The following is an 18,382-nucleotide window of genomic DNA, read 5'->3' as shown; positions in this document are numbered from 1 at the left end:
GGTCAAATGATTCATCACGATTAAATCGCATCCAAAATATGTAATGTATATGTAAATACACACATGCATGTATACATTTAAGAAAAATGTGTTATATTTATATATACAATTATACACGCACATATTTCTTATATGTATTTGATATATATCCACTACTTTTGCCAACACTTAACAAAAAATAACAATAATGTTCATTTATAAAAGACATTATTTAACACTGTTAAATGTAATTTTAATAAATGCTTGTTTGTGTGCAAGTTTTACTCAATTCAAGCACACAAAATTATTTTGTGTGTGCTCATCACTATTGAGAGTATGTGTACAGTATATAAGATTCAACAGGGAACATTTAAGCTTGGTGAGCCACAAAAATGGAGAGCACATGCAGACCTACAGCACTATTTCTGACGCACAAAATCCATCCGCTCAGGAAGAGGAGAGCTCTGTGGGCTAAATGCAGAGCGGTGCACAGATGAGAGAGGCCAACGTCAGGACATGCAAGTTATAACAACTGAGATGAACACCATTAGGGCTGCGCCACGATATACATCAAAATGATTGAAATATTGTGATGTGCATATCGCAATGGCTTGCGATAACAGCATAAATGTCATACTCCAAAAGTTTTAGGTCACCACAAAGAGTAGACTGTACACATGACTGTTACATACATGTGACATGCTTAAAGGGATAGTTCACCCAAAAATGATAATTAGCCCATAATTTACTCACCCCCAAGTCATCCTAGGTGTATATGACATTCTTCTTTCAGATGAATAAAATCGGAGTTATATTACAAAAGTCCAGGCTAATCTAAGCATTAGAATTTGATTCATTAGTTTTTGAAGGTCATAAAAAGTGCATCTGCCCATCAAATAACGTGCTCCACACGGCTCTGGGGTGTTAATAAAGGCCTTCTGAAGCGAATCGATGCGTTTGTGTAAGAAAAATATCCATGTTTAAAACTTTATCAAGTAAACTTTTGACTGACCGGAGAAATCGGAGTTTTAACTCCAGAAGGCCTTTATTAACACCCCAGAGACGTGTGAAACACGTTATTTGACGGACAGATGCACTTTTTACGGACTTCAAAAACAGAGCAACTATGAATCCAATTCTAATACTTGGATAAGCCTGGACTTTTGTAATATAACTCCGATTTTATTCGTCTGAAAGAAGAATGTCATATACACCTAGGATGACTTGGGGGTGAGATTGGGGGTGAGAAATTGGGGGTGAGAAATTATGGGCTAACTTTCGTTTTGGGGTGAACTATCCCTTTAATGTATAAGCAAATAACTCGCGCCCAATAAGCGAAGTACTCACGCACACAGAAAGTCACCTCTCGGACGGTGCATGATTGCGAATTCAGTTCTCCTCCGCAGCTTATATAGCCAAATACACACAACATTGTGTCAAAATGCCATCTTGGTAAGTATTCACTACTAAGGGTGTTCAATGGCGTGTTTTTGGCGACACATATTCACAACTGCTGGAATCTACTCCATTTGCTCCATCTACTTTAAGTCAAAAGAGGGTTGGCCATATTAGAATACAAGATTGCTGTCATTATTACACTAATTGTAGGCTAGAGAGAGATGGTAATATTTTCCTTAAAACAAATAAAACCACAAAGCTGGCACAGAGGTATGTATATAATTACAACGTAATTAACTTATTTAATTGTAAATAAGTTACATGTAGGATAAAATGATGTGACTGTGACGTTGTTTCTGCGACAGCTCCAGCTCTCTGACGCACAAGTGAGCGATTTTAGCCACAGAAAATCGACAACGAGAGCCAATTCCTGTGCTGGAGTCAACTCTGACACTAGGGCTATTAAGAGGAATCTATCGGCTCTTTTGGAGTCGACTCCCCATCACTAGTGTTCACGTAAACACAGTCAGTTATGTCTTAAGTGGACTAAACAGTGGAGAAAGCAGGTTTGAAACAATATATTGGATCCGTGCAGCTCTTAAAGTGACAGCAGCCGAATAAACCTGCTTCTGTCTGTGTGCTTAAGGTTAATCAAACAAGACTCTTGACTGAATGACATTTGTAGCTTTAATAAGCATCAGTGTATATTTAATTCATAGAGTGAAGATTAAGCAGTGATTTATTTTTACATTTGATTATTCAATTTCTGCTGAAAAAATTTAACCTGAAAGGGTTAGTTCACCCAAAAATGAAATTTAGCCCATGATTTACTCAGCCTAGGTGTATATGACACTTCTTTCAGATGAATAAAATCAGAGTTACATTAAAAGATGTCCTGGCTCCTCCAAGCTTTATAATGGCAGTGAATTGTTGCTTCGTTTTTGAAGTCCATAAAAGTGCATCTATCCATCATATAACTGCTCCACACGGCATAAAGTCCTACTGAAGCGAAGTGGAGCGTTTGTGTAAGAAAAATATCCATATTTAAAACTTTATAAAAGTAAATGATCTAGCTTCCACCAGATCGCCTTCCGTATTAAAAGTAACCCTTTAAACCCCCTGGTTTAGACTAACGTTAAAAATGAAACTTACTTTTTATGTAATGCCACAGTAAAACACTGCTGTTCATTTTCAGAAGTTGTAGGGATGCTTTCTTCTCACAAAAAGAATGTGAAACATGCATGTTGGTTATTTAATTTTCTGTTTTAATTTAAAAAATATATATTTATTTTACACACTTAAAGCATTATCATATTGCATCTTGAATGAGATGTTATTTAACGAGTTATCGTATTTTTCTTCAATGTCGTGCAGCCCCAAGCACAAAATCACACACACACACACACGACTGCAGGTGTCTTTTGTCCCAAGGTGCCCTGACATCTCTGAAAGGCTTACAAGCATATAAGTGTGTGCATTTATTATTCTTCAGTGGATGGTGCGCACACACACACACACAAACAAAGGGGGAGGGGTTTGGTGCGCATCTGCTCCTTGCCAATGACATCATCACCGGCCCCTGACAAGGACGTCTGAGAGTGGCCAGGTGTTCCTCTATTCAGGAAGAATAGATTCAGAGTAACACGTATATAAGGACGAGGTAATATTTGGAATTGATTATCAGGGGCAATTTATTCTAACCATATAAAATGTACAGCGTCAATCAATTTATGTCAAATACTTTTCAAACTCAGTCTGAACCATTACAGCTGTAATATTTAATATCAGATTAATTTTCAAATACAAAAGTTGTAAACAGGGTAACCACACTTTTTTTAAAAGGTTAGAACTCTCCCTTTAACCAATGAATTTGTGATAATAAGATTTTTTGTTGTTGTTGCATTAAATTTCATAATTATTCATAGGTATTTTTAATGAGATTGTAATAAAAATATAGGAATTTTGAGCCAAATATTTTTTGGACGGATCATAATTGGAATAAATTAAAATGTTATTTATTTAATTAATTCAAATTATAATTGTTTTATAAAATTCCATTTAAAATGCAAATGATATTTCCAGGTCTGGAAATCCCTTTTTCTTTTTTACTGTTATGCAGGTTTTCTATGACCATGGGAACCAGGCATTTTCCATGTGAATATTGTACATTTTAAATCATTGTGCCAAGTAATTTTACTAAAAAAAATTATATGCATGTCAAAGTATGCTTTGTTGGCCATCAGGCCATCACCCATTGAAGCTCTGTTATCTGATAGAAACAAGTCTCATATAGTGCTAGAAAAGGATTAGAGAATATGAGAAGTCTCTCAAATGTTAGATCTAAATGTATAGTAAAATATTTAATATCACTTTTGGATATTTCTAATAACTAATATTAGCCCCAGCTCAAAGAGATTTCAGCATCATACAAGTGTCCAGCAGTGAAACAGACACAAAGGAAGACAATGACAGACCGATCAGAGATCATTTGAATGAACAGATGGTTTGATTCAGCGGCAGACAACTCATTCCATCACTGTGGTGTCTGATTCTGCTTCCACTTAGTTTTGCACGACTTTTAAACTATAAAGTCATTATAAAACATGGCCACAACAACCTGTTGAAAACCAAAACTACTTCCCTCTTCTCATGTCTACAGTTCTGCAATCTCAGATGATCGAGGTCATCAGTCCATAACAGTAACTATTAGCAACATAAAACACACAGCAACATTAAACACACAAACACACCATTAAACACACGCCCATATTAAGATCACTGCCACTGCTTTAAAGCCTAAACACACACTTCATTTACCTAACAATTGGTTTGTTGTATAAAATTAATAAACAATCTTTCCCTGCAGAAGATACAAACAAAGTTCTGAACTTCACATTGTCAGTCACTAATGAATCACCAAATAAAACTAGGACACAAGCTCAAACCATATGCAAGCAAGACACGTAATATTGAAAGTGAATGCGTGAGATGACTGTGATTTGTGTGTGATAAAGTCAAAGTTAAACCCATCAGAACATACCCGGCGGTTTCACAGATGCGCGCGCGCTCTCTCTCCGTTATTCGTCTATAAGTCCATTAGTTTCATCCAGAGCTCGCGCTCAAACCGAACCGTTCTGCTTATGTTTGGATCTAATACCGGAGCTACGGCTGTGAGTGTGTTGTACTCCTGAGTGTTCGGGTCAGCGTGCTAAATTGTCTGTTATAATGGGTTGGTCAGAGATTTTGAAAGGCCCTGCAGGAGGAAGAGGAGGAGACGAGCAGAAACAAAGCGCGCAACAGCGCCTCCAGCAGGACAGTGAAGGAACTACAACACCTGTTGAGCTAGATAAGTTCTCTTTCTCACTTTCTTTCTCGAATTCAATACAATGAAGATTTATTAGCATTATTGGAGTGCCGCATTGTCAAAAAATCCAATTTACACTAAGTTTGAGCTCGGTAAAACGTATAATGTTTCTGAAAGAAGTCTCTTACCAAGGCTGTAATTATTTGATCAATAATACAGTGAAAACAGCAACATCGTGAAATATTACAATTTAAAATAATTGTTTTGTATTTTAATATATTTAAAATAATTATACATTTTTTATTTTATTCCTGAGATGGCAAATCTTGAGTAAAATTTGTTATTGTTAAAAACAGTGGTGTTGCTTAATATTTTTGTGTAAACATTAATACTTTTTTTAAGATTATTTGATGACTAGAAAGTTTAAAAAAAAATGTATTTGAAATATAATTTTTTGTAACAATGTAAAAGTCTTTACTGTAACATTTTGAAAAATTAAGTATTAATTTGTCAAACAGAAACATCTTACTGACCCCAAACCTTTGTATTTGTTAGATGCTTACAGTATGTTCCTTTGAAATATAACCCGTAAGCCCTTGCTCTTTGGTAAAACTTTTTTTTATGTACTATAAAAGGTGCTGAATGTCAATATGTTGAACCATGCAACCCTTTGTCTCTCATTTCTCTGCTTTCTCACTGTCATTTTTTAAATTTTCGAATTAATTTTTGATAATAATTAATTACATTTATATAGCACTTTTCTTGACACTCCAAGCATTTTGCATTATGGGGGATTGGTCTCCTCAACCACCACCACTAATATATATATATATATATATGTATATATCTAGTATAGATAGCTAGTATATGAATAATTTGACTTCAGTGTTGAATTAAAACATAATATTTATTTTTACTTTTTGCTAGTACAATGCATTCATTTAGATTTTAGAAAGTCATAAGTGTACATTTAAAAATTGAAAGCGAAACTGCAAAATTCACTCATACTTAGTTAAGTAATCATTAACTTCTCTTCTCACGATCCTATAACACTGCACTGACGTGTTCAGATCTTGCGCAAGGCGCGAGCGGTTTCCTCCAGAGCTTCACGTGGTTCGCTGGGAGGAGGGATCTTCAGGTCAGTGGGCTCCACTCCCCAGATCTCAGTGGCGTAGTCTGTAATGGTGCGGTCGCTTGAGAACTTTCCAGACGCCGCAATGTTCTTAATTACCACCCGAGTCCACTCTCTCGGATCCTGTAGACAGAGACAGAGGTAATATGGACCAGTTTAATTGAGCGTTTAGGGTATTTTCAGGGTATTTGACATCCATTTGATCTGTCACTTTGATCTGTTGCTATACAGAAAACAGCTGTGTAATGATTCTTATATGTTACATCATCTTAAAAAATAATCTTAAATTTCACCTTGTGTTTTGCAGAAAAAATAGCTTGGGGTTGGAAATTGCCGAACTGAGTCAGTAAATAATGATTAATGATAATAAATAAAAAATGTTACTCAAAATGACAATGTCATTAAATGAAATTAAAAGTAGCGATAGGAAAAACTAAGCTTTTTGAAACTGAATTAATAACATTGCAAAATGATTTCATGAACATGCATAGAGACAAACTACAATGCACTGCAATACAAACTATTACATGTTTTTCATGTTTCTATTAAATGTAAACTATAAATCATTAAATAACATTGAATATGAATAATTTGTCTTCTTTTATTCATTTGTAATGCTCGTTTTATGTGTTTTTAGGCAGGACTTGGCTAATTAGGCCATTTATTACTGTCCCTTTATTATTATACATGCATTTTTAATGAAATTCATTAAATTAATTCAAACCTACATTATAAAAATGACCCAAGGTCAGTTAAAACCTCTTTAAAAATGTATTACAGTGGTTCTAAACCTAAAAGCCCCCAATTGTCCACATAAGTATTCAAAGGCCTTGTGACTTATCTAATTGTCCATGATTTACTGGATATGGATTTCTTTTAAATATTTTTGAGCTTGGCATAACTGGAAAATTGTATATTCATAAAATGTATAAATTGCCCATGGAGTTTTGATTTAATTGACATGGCTTTTCTAGGTCTAGAAATCACACTTTCATAATTCATCAAAAAAAAAAAAAGGTTTTTGAGGGCATAAAAAAAAAAAAAAAAAAAAAAAATTTATATTTATTTATATATATATATATATATATATATATATATATATATATATATTTATATATATATATATATATATATATATATATATATATATATATATATATATATATATATATATATATATAATTATTATTTTTTTAAATTTTTTTTTAAATTTTTTTAAAAAAAAATTTAAATTATATATATATATATATATATATATATATATATATATATATATATATATATATATATATATATATAATTTAATTTTTTTTTAAAAAAAATTAAAAAATTTTTTTAAAAAAATAATAATTATATATATATATATATATATATATATATATATATATATATATATATTTTTTTTTTTTTTTTTTTTTTTTTATATATATATAATTTAAAAAAATTATAATTTAAAAATTTTTAAAAATAATTTTAAAAAAATAATTTAAAAAATGTATTTTTTTAAATTAGTTTTAGCTTGTTTTAATGCTTGTTTTTCTTATATGAAATAATTCATCTTGAGGCTTCTATAGAAGTTTGCTGAGGCCCCATAAATGGGCCCCGGCCCCCTGGTTGAGAACCACTGATCTTTTAGACACTGGTTCATGAGTTCAAAAGATCAACGCCCTCTAGCGGCGAACCATCGCAATGAATTCATGAATTCAAAACCAAGGTTCGAAACAGTATGATGTAACAAAGCCTTGTTTCATTGATTTGTGTGACCTGGCCAGTTTGATACGTGCTCCGAACCACTGATTCAAAACAAAAGATTCGCAAAGGGTTCAAAGCTTCGTTAAGCAGTGTTCAAAAGCCGCCATCACTAATGAAATGAATGTTGAACATTGAATGAATCTCTGATGTGTGGTGGGCAGTAATGTGTGTGATAATGTTCACCTTATACAGAGCACTGACTTTCTCTTGACACTTGACATAAGACTCGTAGTCTGCGAACACTTTAAACCTGGGGGAAATTTCAGTGATGAGAGAGAAATGCAGGAATTTAAAAAAAGAAAGTGTGTGTTTGCTTGTACGTTTTACCGGTCATGATAGAACAGCATGTTGATGATGTCGCTGAACATCTCAGGCTGTTTCGGTGAAAAATAGCCACTTTTAATCTGATTTATGGCCTGTTTCAGCTCCGGAAGACTCTCATAATATTGTAATGCATCATAGCTGCACACACACACACACACACACACACACACAAAGGAATGGTTAATGTCTTTACACAAGCACAAAGATGGCATGACATTTACTCAGCATCCATTTCCATTGAATTAATCTCTCTGTTTCATTCTCTACCCTTCTTTATCCATCTCTGCTACATCTTCCACCCTCATGCCAAAGATGAAGAGGTTCTCTTCTCCAGCTTCTTCTGCCATTTCCACGTTGGCACCATCCATTGTGCCAATGGTCAGTGCCCCATTCAGCATGAACTTCATGTTTCCAGTTCCGGACGCCTCCGTGCCCGCGGTGGAGATCTGCTCCGACAGGTCTGTAGCTGGGATGACTGCAAATAAAACATAGAAATGTATGTATAAATACACAGAAAATACCATAATCAGTTTAGTTGTTAAACAGTAGTAGTAGTGTGTGTGTATATGTTACCTTTCTCTGCCAGTGACACTCTGTAGTTCTCCAGGTAAATGACCTTCAGTTTACGGCCAATCACAGGATCGTTATTGACAACATCAGCGACAGTGGTGATCAACTTAATGATCATCTTGGCCATGTGATATCCAGGAGCAGCCTAAACATAAAATATAAAACTTAAAACATACACTGCCATTCAAGTTTTTTATTTAGCAAGGATGCATTAAATTGATCAAAAGTGACAGATAAGACATTAATTATGTTACTAAAGATTTCTATTTCAAATAAATGCTGTTCTTTTATAATTTAAAAAAAAATTTTCTTTAAAAATATATTAAAATATAAAACAATTGTAATAATATTTCACAATATAACTGTTTTGAATGGTAGTGTACATATTGCAAATCAGTGCATGTGAGTATGTTTGGAAAAGGTTGTTTGTTTTACCTTGCCCCCGATAATCACAGTCCTTGGCACAAACGGTTTCGTGGGGCTCCTCTTGATTCCTGTGTGTGAAACATTTGAAACATACACTCTTCAATATCTAAGTAAATAATGGCAGAATTGTATTGTTTACTTAAAGGGGTCTCTACATGAGAGAATGCTTTTCGAAAGACATACAAAAAATGACACACTTTAGCTGTTAAAGGTGTGTGTTTGTGTATGTGTACATACGGTTGTACATGGTGATGATGTGCAGGCAATTGAGAAGCTGTCGTTTGTATTCATGGATTCTTTTCACATGGACGTCAAACATGGATGAGGGATTCACGTCCACGTTGTACATCTTCTCTAAATACTGTGCAAACTTCAGCTTGTTATCCTACACACACAAAGAAACAAGCAAGAAAAAATGTACTGGAACTGGCTTTGAATTGAAATTACCAAATTGTATAACTAATACCATTCATCTGAATCAGTGATGCCCACAGAAAACCTCTAACATGGTGAACATTTATATAAAGGCTGTCAATTAATGTGCAAAAACTTGTCACTGGGGCAGAAAGGGTACATATCATTACTCTAAGGTGCTAATATGCACTTTTTAGGGGTAGCTATGTCGCCTCTAAAGGGTACTGCCCCAGTGAAAAGCTGTTGTACCCCAAAGGTAAAACAAAAATTCTGACACTGAAGAGTTTTCAATCATGGCCATTAAAATCATCTTACATGAATAAGATTTACAAATGTATTGATATGAGAGTAGTGTGTGTTTTAACCAAGCATGCCGCACAAGTCCTGAAAAGTGCAGCCAAAGCATCCCAGGTGATTGGTCCCAGTATAGCCATAACAATAAACCCCGCCCTCTCTGTGTAATGTAATGGGAAGTGATACAAACTAACCAATCAAATTACACTTTTCAAAGATGGTTTCTGTCATTTTAGGTAGTTTTTATCATGCTAATGTACGTTCAAGTGTTAATTTTCTTAATAAGGTTTGTTTTAGTTAGTTATTTGATGCTATAAAAACATTATAGATCTTCTAGATTATAGATTCGATCTTCAACTTTATTTTCTACATTTCCATGTTTATTTCACACCAACATAATGAGTTGCTCTGCAGTAAACTGTGCTGCGAGAGTTTGGGCGGGGTTTTCATATCGCGGCTCTACTTCCTGCTCTCTACTGTGCAGACTCGGGTCCCGCATTTAATACTGAGCAGACTCAGGTCCCAAATCAGGGCAAGATATCAGTGCCATATTGGAACATTGGCGGCTTCACTCTTCATCAGTGAAAGAGAGTAAAGGCGCGTCATCCTTCTTTATTTACGGTCTATGGTTTTAACCTGTTTGACTTTGGCTACATCTCGGATGAAGGTGTCATCGTCAACCAGATCATTCAGCTTCTGCAGCTGAGTCAGGTCTTTTACATACTCTTCACCGATTGCCTACAAACACACACACAAACAAAACATATGAAATCAATTGAATTGAAAAAATATGTTATAAAAAGAGAAAAACATATGTGTGTTGGACCTCTGCAATAAGATCGGCGAGTCCTGGGTTGCAGAGGAGCAGCCAGCGTCGCGGCGTGATGCCGTTTGTTTTATTCTGAAATTTCTCTGGCTCCAGGTCGCTGAAGTCTCGGAATCTATGATTACATTCAAATTGAACAAAATAATCAGCAACAGGATGGAGGATTGTGTGTTTGTGAGGGAGTGAGTGAGAAAGAAAAAGCCCTACACTTCTTTTTTGATGATGTCTGAGTGAATCTCCGCAACTCCGTTGACCTTGTGTGAGCCCACGATGCAGAGATGAGCCATGTTCACCCTCTTTCCCCCTCCCTCCTCAATCAGAGACATCCTGCGGATTCGATCCATATCTTCTGGAAACAGAGATGCTATATGCTACACACACACACACACACACACACACATACAGTATATGAAACATTAATGCTGGGTTTACTTGTGTACAGTATGTGGGTTTACAAAAACGGACAATCCTCTATTATTTGGTGTGTACTCACGTCCAGGTGTGTTTGGTTGATCTTGTATATGATCTGCAGGTGTCTGGGTAAAAGTTTCTCCATCAGTTCGATTGGCCAGCGCTCCAGAGCCTCAGGCAGAACCGTGTGGTTGGTGTATGCAAATGTTTTCTTAGTGATATTCCAGGCCTAAAAGCTCACACAGAACTTACTTTGAGTAATCATGTTGCCTTGACAAATCCGACAAACTGTCAAATATAAACGTCTCAATTTAACGCCTCTTAGGAGCTTTCGAGCCATTTCATTAAACTAAGCACAGTATTATAGCCTCAGTGTAATTTTAGCATTATTTATATATTTGTAATATTTTGAAATTGCTTTTTATTTTTATATTTGAGCACATGGTCTGAAGCGCATGGCGCAAGTGCACTTAGGGCGTTCTGTCTAGATGTGTTTAAATCTGCTCAAAGTATGCGTTTCTGTCCCTCTATCACACATGCGCATTTCATTAAAAGGCGTGTACAAATCCACTTTTGCTAGTTAACAACAGAAAAATGGTTGGCGCGCCAGGCACATGGTCCAAAGGGGTTGTACCTAGTCTCTTAATGAGTCAAATGCAATAAACCAATCAGAGACTCATCTCCAATTCCCTTTAAAAGCCAGCTGAATATCGCACAAATATCGATTTCGATCTTGATTCAGTATCAATTCGTATGTATATATCTTACTGTACATATAAGGAAAAATAAGTTTGTCTTTTTAGTACTATTTTAAACTTTTCTTGGGTTCAATTATATTTGCTTGTATTCATTAATATTCACTCGTGTTAACATTAAAAATATTAGGATGTAAGTTATTAACTTTTTTAAATTTCACATTTAAAGAAGTCTAATGTTTGATCATGTCTAAATATTTATTCAAATGCAAAACCTAAAAATAAGTAAGAAGTTATGATCTGCAATACTTTTTTGAGCAACCAAACTAGATACATGTATATTTATTAAAGAGCCATACAAGCACCTAGTAGGTAAACCATGGCTTTACAAATGAAAATGATTATTTTTCCAGCCACAAAATTACTCTAATTTGCCTCTTTGCATTGGAATTTTCTATTTTAACATTGATTACTACACTAATTGTAATATAAATAATAAAAAATATTAGTAGGCCTATTAAGTACCAAAAGATATCCTCAAAATATTCAATAAATATTATTAAACTAAATATAGAACATGTATTTCATTGAAAAATAGTTAAGGTGTATGAGTATGAGTGTGACCAATTAGTAAGCAATGAGGGCTAAATTCAAGAAAAACATTTACATTAACAATGTTGCATCTCCATCACTTTCCATCATAAAATGATCCTGTAAATATGGTTGACGTAATAAAAAAATTGCTGAAAATACCTGTATAGTCAAACTGTCGTGTATCGGCTTAAGCCATTCAAATGCATTGACAGAGTGCTGGTTTGTTTAGAAGCTCAGTGAACCACGTGACCGCATGTGCGCCACCGGAAGATGAGAGCATGTCACAACTCTGTTTTTCAATGGCTTTGGCTTTAATTGTTATGCCACATTAGCACCAAAACGTATTCAATTTTAAAAGCTTCGACTTTCATATCAAAAGCAGGTTTGGCAGTTTGACGTGAGATTTAAGTTAATGAATAACGACACGCAATATGTGGCAGTCGGTGTTGATTCTGTGGCGCACCACCACGAATTAGTCTATGTGTGGGAAACACGGCAAAGTCAATGGCGCAGTCGTTTTCAGTTAAAATAGCAACGCGCCAACAATGCGCCTGAACACGCCCATAAGCAAAGAGATGGGCACGAGTGTATTTGCTATATAAATGCGGTGCTGGACGTGAAAATTATAACTGCGTTGGGCTGAAACTAGCAAAAAACACTTGCTTAATATCTATATTTTATTTCAGCTTTATTTCAGTTACGAAAATTTTTTGTTTCAGTGCTCTGACTTTGTGGGCTACATAGTTTCTAACTTATTGGATTTCAATTTGTGTTTTCTCAATATTTGAACATTTCAACCGCATGATAAACATGTCCATATGCATGTTGTATGTGCTGTCACAGTGTATCCTAAATTCATGAATCTTACTGTGTCCCAATCCAGTTTCTCAATGTCCACAAATATCCTCATCAGCTCAGGTATGGCCATAGCAGGATGAGTATCATTTAGCTGGATGGCAACCTGAAACACAGACGTGAAGAATCACACAAATGCATGCAGCGACTGTCTTTAAAGTTCAATCACTTAATGCAGAGCACTAATGTAGTGAACAGTGTGGGTGGTAAGTGCCTTGAAGTGACCAAAACGGTTGCATGTAGTAAAAGCTGACCTTTTCAGGGAAGCTGTCAAATGACAACGGTCCAGAGCAGTTCCTCTTCGAGGTCTTAAAGCGGCGAATCACATCTTGTAAAGTTGCTGCCACCACAAAATATTCCTGCTTCAAACGCAGCTCCTTTCCCTCAAAGAACTACAACACCCACCAATTGCAAAGTGTCAAAAAATGGAATAAGATGTGAGATTACATTTCTGACCAGCTTAAACTGGATAAATGAAACGTAATTTTCTGCAAACAATCATTAATGCAGTTTAAATACAGAAAAGCCATTTAAACCTCCATCTGCCTCAAAGAGGGTGAAAAAAAAAAACTTACATTGTCATTTGGATAAAGCACGCGGGAAATGTTTTCTGCCAAGTTACGGTCCAAAACTGCCTGAATATAATCACCAACATTAACTGTGAAAAAAAACCATCCATCATTGAATTATTACAAATAGATTCCAATAGCATTAAGCTCACAAACCATTTTGTGAATAATTAAATGAGAAAAATAATGAAAGACAGGGCTTGATTTCATCCATGCAAGTAGTCAAATCTAATTTATATGCTATATTATACAGTATCTTGAAACATTATGAAGATGTTTTTTTTCCTTTGCATTAACATGAATTAAGGAATCGTTCATAACCAAACCAAAAAATAGGGTCAATTATGATTTCATATTGATTTTATTGATAAAAGATTTTCAAGTGTTTGTCTGATTTGGAATTGGTAACCCATTGTGTGAATGACTCACAGTCTCTGAGATTGAAGTCGTTGGGAGCGCGTGCAGACCACAGGCGCATGGTGTTCACCGTGTTGTTCATGTAGCCAGGGATTGGCGTGTCGTACGGCATGGCCAGGACCACCTGCACCCCAAACATGCATTAAAAACCTGGCCAGAGTACCTTAATGCTATCGTGTGGGTGTGTATGTACTGTATGCCTGTAACTGTGTTCATACCTGTGTGTCAACCCACTTCGGCTCCATACCCTCCTCTTCCTCCACACGGCCATAGAAATGCACAGGCAGCATGAACTCAGGACGGGCCTTCTCCCAGGGGTTACCATACCTCAACCAATCATCCGCTTCTTCAACCTAACAGGCAATGTTACAGCGTTGACGAATTTGACATAAAGTCAATCTGCACTGGAGGACACAGAATTCAGATCTAGGCCAGGTTAAAGTTCAGGTGTGTGTATTTTTTTACACAAACACACCATTATCACTGTCACTATGTAAATAAAATGAGCCGCTGTTTGTTATCAACCTACTACTGCTTGCACAAGATCCTCCACATTGGTCCAGTATTATCAGCATTGTGACAAGCTCACATGCACCAGGCCAGTGACCACAAACGCAATGGACTCCTGGCCCATATGCATTGATTTTTATGCATACGCTGACCTACAAAGTACTACAAACTACCCACAATTGTGTAAATGCAAAATGTTTTTTTTTTAAACATAAATTTAACATAAGTAGATTGAAAATATATAAGAAAATATAAGTAACTAATAAAACGTATACTTGTTTATATTTATTTATATATATATATATGTATATATTTATACATTTTTAGTATTCTGGAAATAAATCAAAGGATATATAAAAAATATTTGAAAAAAGTCAAAGTATAAAAGAAGTTTATCAAAAATGTATTTATATTTAAATATATTTTGGATTTTTATGTATTCTAAAATATTTTTAAAAATATTATAAAAATATATGAGAAAATATAAGTCACTAAAACATATCAAAAAAATATTATTTAAATATATTTTGGGAATTGATTGTATTCTGAAATATATTTAAAAATATAAGAGAAAATAGAAGTAACTAAAACTTATCAAAATCTTTATATTTAAATATTTTTGGGCAATATCTTGTATTTTAAAATATATATGCCTTTTTTTTTTTTTTGCCATATAGGTCAGAACTACCATAACAAAGTATCAGACGCTTTTGTATGAGAACTTTTGTTGTGCAAAATGGATGAATAATCTTGCCAGCTATCAAATTCACCTGCCAGCCATCTTTGATTTTCTGGTTGAAGATTCCATACTCGTATCGGATCCCATAGCCATAAGCAGCAAGACCCAGGGTCGCCATGGAGTCAAGAAAACAAGCTGTGGATTGCACACACACACACACACACACACACACACACACACACACACACACACACACACACACACACACACACACACACACACACACACACACACACACACACACACACACACACACACACACACACACACACACACACACACAGAGAGAGTAAATATCACTAATTTATATCATGGTATTATTTGTATGTGTGTGTGAGAGAGAGCAAGAGAGACCTGCTAATCTTCCCAGCCCTCCGTTGCCTAATCCGGCATCTTCTTCCATATCTTCCAGATCCTCCATATCCAACCCCAGCTAGAAGGAAAAAGAGAAGTTTACAGACAGCCAGACCCACAGAAGGATGGATTTGTGTTTTGTCTTCTCTCACCTGGTAGACGGCCTCATCACAGGAGTTCTGCAGACCCAGATTAATCATGGTGTTCTGGAGCGCTCTACCCATGTAGAACTCCAATGACAGGTAATATACACGCTGAAGTACATTGAAATATATAACACACACACACACACACACACACACACACACACACACACACACACACACACACACACACACACACATCAAACAGTCTTTCTAGAGAAATTGTATTCTTGGATTATGCATTGGTTGCGCATTTTTATATTAATTTCCATTACTCTTCTATACATTTCTAATTGTAATAATATATTTTGATTAAAAGCTGTGCATAACTAGAAAAAAAATACAATTATTATTTTTAGTTTTCAAAATGATTAATAATACAATTTTATTCATTTTCATAACTGGAATTTCCATGACTGGAAATCACAATAAATACCTTAAAACATTTTTATTTTTATAAATTACAAATTCCCTAATATATCCAGGTTTGTCATGGCAGTCGGAACCCTGTTATTAATCACAAACAACTGGAATACTTTATTTGCATTAATAAAACCTGCCTGTGTTCCAAAGAGTTATGCCCTTGACTTGATTAACCTGACTGACTAACTTTCATTTAATAAGTGACCAAAAAGAAACGTTCGAGAACAGTTCAAAATCACATTACCATTTTTCTTGTATTGAATAAAAGGATACACTCTTAAGCAAATATTTTGGAAATGATATTTGAATCAATTGGAATCAATTTAAGTTTTGGCAAAATGACAAATAGTCAGTCAAATTAGTCATTAGTAATAGTCAAAGTTACCAAATTACTTTTTATGGGACTTTTCTGGACTAACCTTCGGGTCGGCCTCATAGTAGAACTGCTGTGTTCGGATCCAGCGGCCCACCAGGTGATCACGCACCGTGTGCGCGAGCGCGAAATAATAATCCCGCGGCGTCGCGACGTTCCTGTCTTTGACCAGCGTGAAGTGCAGGTGCCGGTTGAAGCCCTTCTTTAGCTCCGCCACATTCTCCACACCGACGATCCCTCTGATGCTGATCTGCTTGCGTTTCTCCTGGTCCGTTAGAGGGGTCGCCATCCTGAAGATCACCGGTTACACCGACCGCGCAGGGGTCAAAAGCCCCATATTTTTATAGGAGGAACAGAGGGAGGGACAGAGTTTCTCCCTCCCTCTCTCATTGAACTGTTTTATTAACCATGGTAAACATATAGCCTGGTATTTGAATGACGTTCAGCTCACACACTTGAATACTCATCTTCCATTATAAACAAGTTTTTTCTTTTTTAATTTTGATATTTGTTGGACTTAAGGTACAAAAAAAAAATCCTTCAGGCCTCAAAATATCAGTTGGCCTACCCAGTATTGAACCGCATTACTACATTGATTTAATACATTACCATTAATCAAAGTGATTTACCATTGCAAATTTGCACACATTTTGATGACAGACAGCTTTTTATTGCACTTAATCCAGTTTATTAAGCATAAAACTTTACAGATAACAATTCAGACACAATATTAATCATGATAATAATAATAATAATACATCTCTTATATTGGGATTAATTTATTAAAAAATACAATTTACAATGGGTGAAATTTTCCCCTCACACACCCAAACATTCAGTTGTTTGTTGAGCACGAACCATCTGCTCAACAAACAGATAAAGTACAGCACCTGCCCCATTTTTTAACCCCACCAGTGGGATTTTAAATATATTTTTTTTAAATGCAAAAGTACATCCTTTATGGTAAACTTATGGCCAATGCTTCAAGCAGCTACACTGTACGCTGTCTTGTTTAAAGTTCTCTCTTTGCAGCTCTATTGTTTTATATTGCAATATTTTCTCACATTGAACAAAAGCAGCACCAGTTATTTGTTTAGCATTTGCGTTTAGCTTGTGCAGATTTGAGGCAGCAAAGGAGAAATAAAACCGAGAGAGAGAAACAAAAGTGTATTCATTCTCATCTCTCCATAATACGTTACGCAAGGCTGTGGAAATGCCTGTGTGTGTGTTTGTGTGCATGTGTTTGTGTCCCAATTAGTTCAATAAACAGAAAGCCATTACCTCATCATTGACACACATTCAGCTCATTCTGGCATTCTCTAATACGTCCCAAGAATTGTATGTTTGATCATCAGCTGTGAATGTGGAGAGAAGGTAAGAAATATCTCATGTGGATTGAGGAGTATTATGATAAAGGTTCAGGATTTACAGTTTGAGCTTCAGGATGGGGTTTAATATATATTAACTGAGGCATAATATGCACAAGGAGGCTGTAATATTAGATATTGTACTCTAGTTTCTGTCCCCATCTGCAGTTAAAATTCCCTTTATATGCAACAGAACGTTTCTATGTAATGTATAATTCATCCCCTAAGGTCTAAAACATCAGTAACTTATTTCTAAGCTTAACTTCACACAGAAGATTTTATCATGAAACAACAGACTCTGTTAAGATCCAATAAGCTTGGAGTTCACATGAGCACCTTTTCCATAAAAACAACAATGACAACATCAATAATAATAATAATAATAATAATAATAATAATAATAATAATAACCATATCTAGAAAAAGAGTAAGAAAGAGAGAGAAAAATGATTCAAGAATTCCAATATCAATTTACCTCACATACATCAGGGTCAGAGTTAAGGTTAGGGTTAA

At 35.2% G+C, this 18,382-nt stretch overlaps 2 protein-coding genes across 4 annotated transcripts in view; both read right to left on the bottom strand.

Moving 5' to 3' along the window:
• Positions 1 to 4,613, bottom strand: part of nin (ninein (GSK3B interacting protein)) — a 29,509-nt gene extending 24,896 nt beyond the window's left edge. For all 3 annotated transcript variants that reach the window (XM_079842841.1, XM_079842840.1, XM_079842842.1), the window contains exon 1: positions 4,418 to 4,613. The gene's annotated coding sequence lies outside the window, so the exon portion shown is untranslated. The remainder of the gene's footprint in view (positions 1 to 4,417) is intronic.
• A 956-nt stretch (positions 4,614 to 5,569) lies between these two features.
• On the bottom strand, positions 5,570 to 16,910 carry pygl (phosphorylase, glycogen, liver). The gene is made up of 20 exons (XM_079841971.1): positions 16,549 to 16,910; positions 15,716 to 15,817; positions 15,564 to 15,642; positions 15,241 to 15,344; positions 14,179 to 14,313; positions 13,973 to 14,084; positions 13,550 to 13,632; positions 13,229 to 13,366; positions 12,988 to 13,080; positions 10,913 to 11,059; positions 10,627 to 10,790; positions 10,420 to 10,534; positions 10,230 to 10,331; positions 9,123 to 9,270; positions 8,895 to 8,953; positions 8,463 to 8,604; positions 8,157 to 8,364; positions 7,893 to 8,027; positions 7,749 to 7,815; positions 5,570 to 5,936 (listed from the first exon to the last, which is right to left on the bottom strand). The coding sequence occupies exons 1-20, from the start codon at positions 16,789 to 16,791 to the stop codon at positions 5,748 to 5,750; spliced, it is 2,565 nt and encodes an 854-aa protein (XP_079698097.1). The 5' UTR covers positions 16,792 to 16,910; the 3' UTR covers positions 5,570 to 5,747.
• Between the last annotated feature and the right edge of the window lie 1,472 nt (positions 16,911 to 18,382).

The sequence above is a fragment of the Gobio gobio genome (assembly GCF_949357685.1).
Source record: "Gobio gobio genome assembly, chromosome: 18".
Classification (NCBI taxonomy): Eukaryota; Metazoa; Chordata; class Actinopteri; order Cypriniformes; family Gobionidae; genus Gobio; species Gobio gobio.
Note: the sequence above shows the minus strand (reverse complement) of the source record. Positions and strands in the feature narration are given on the sequence as shown.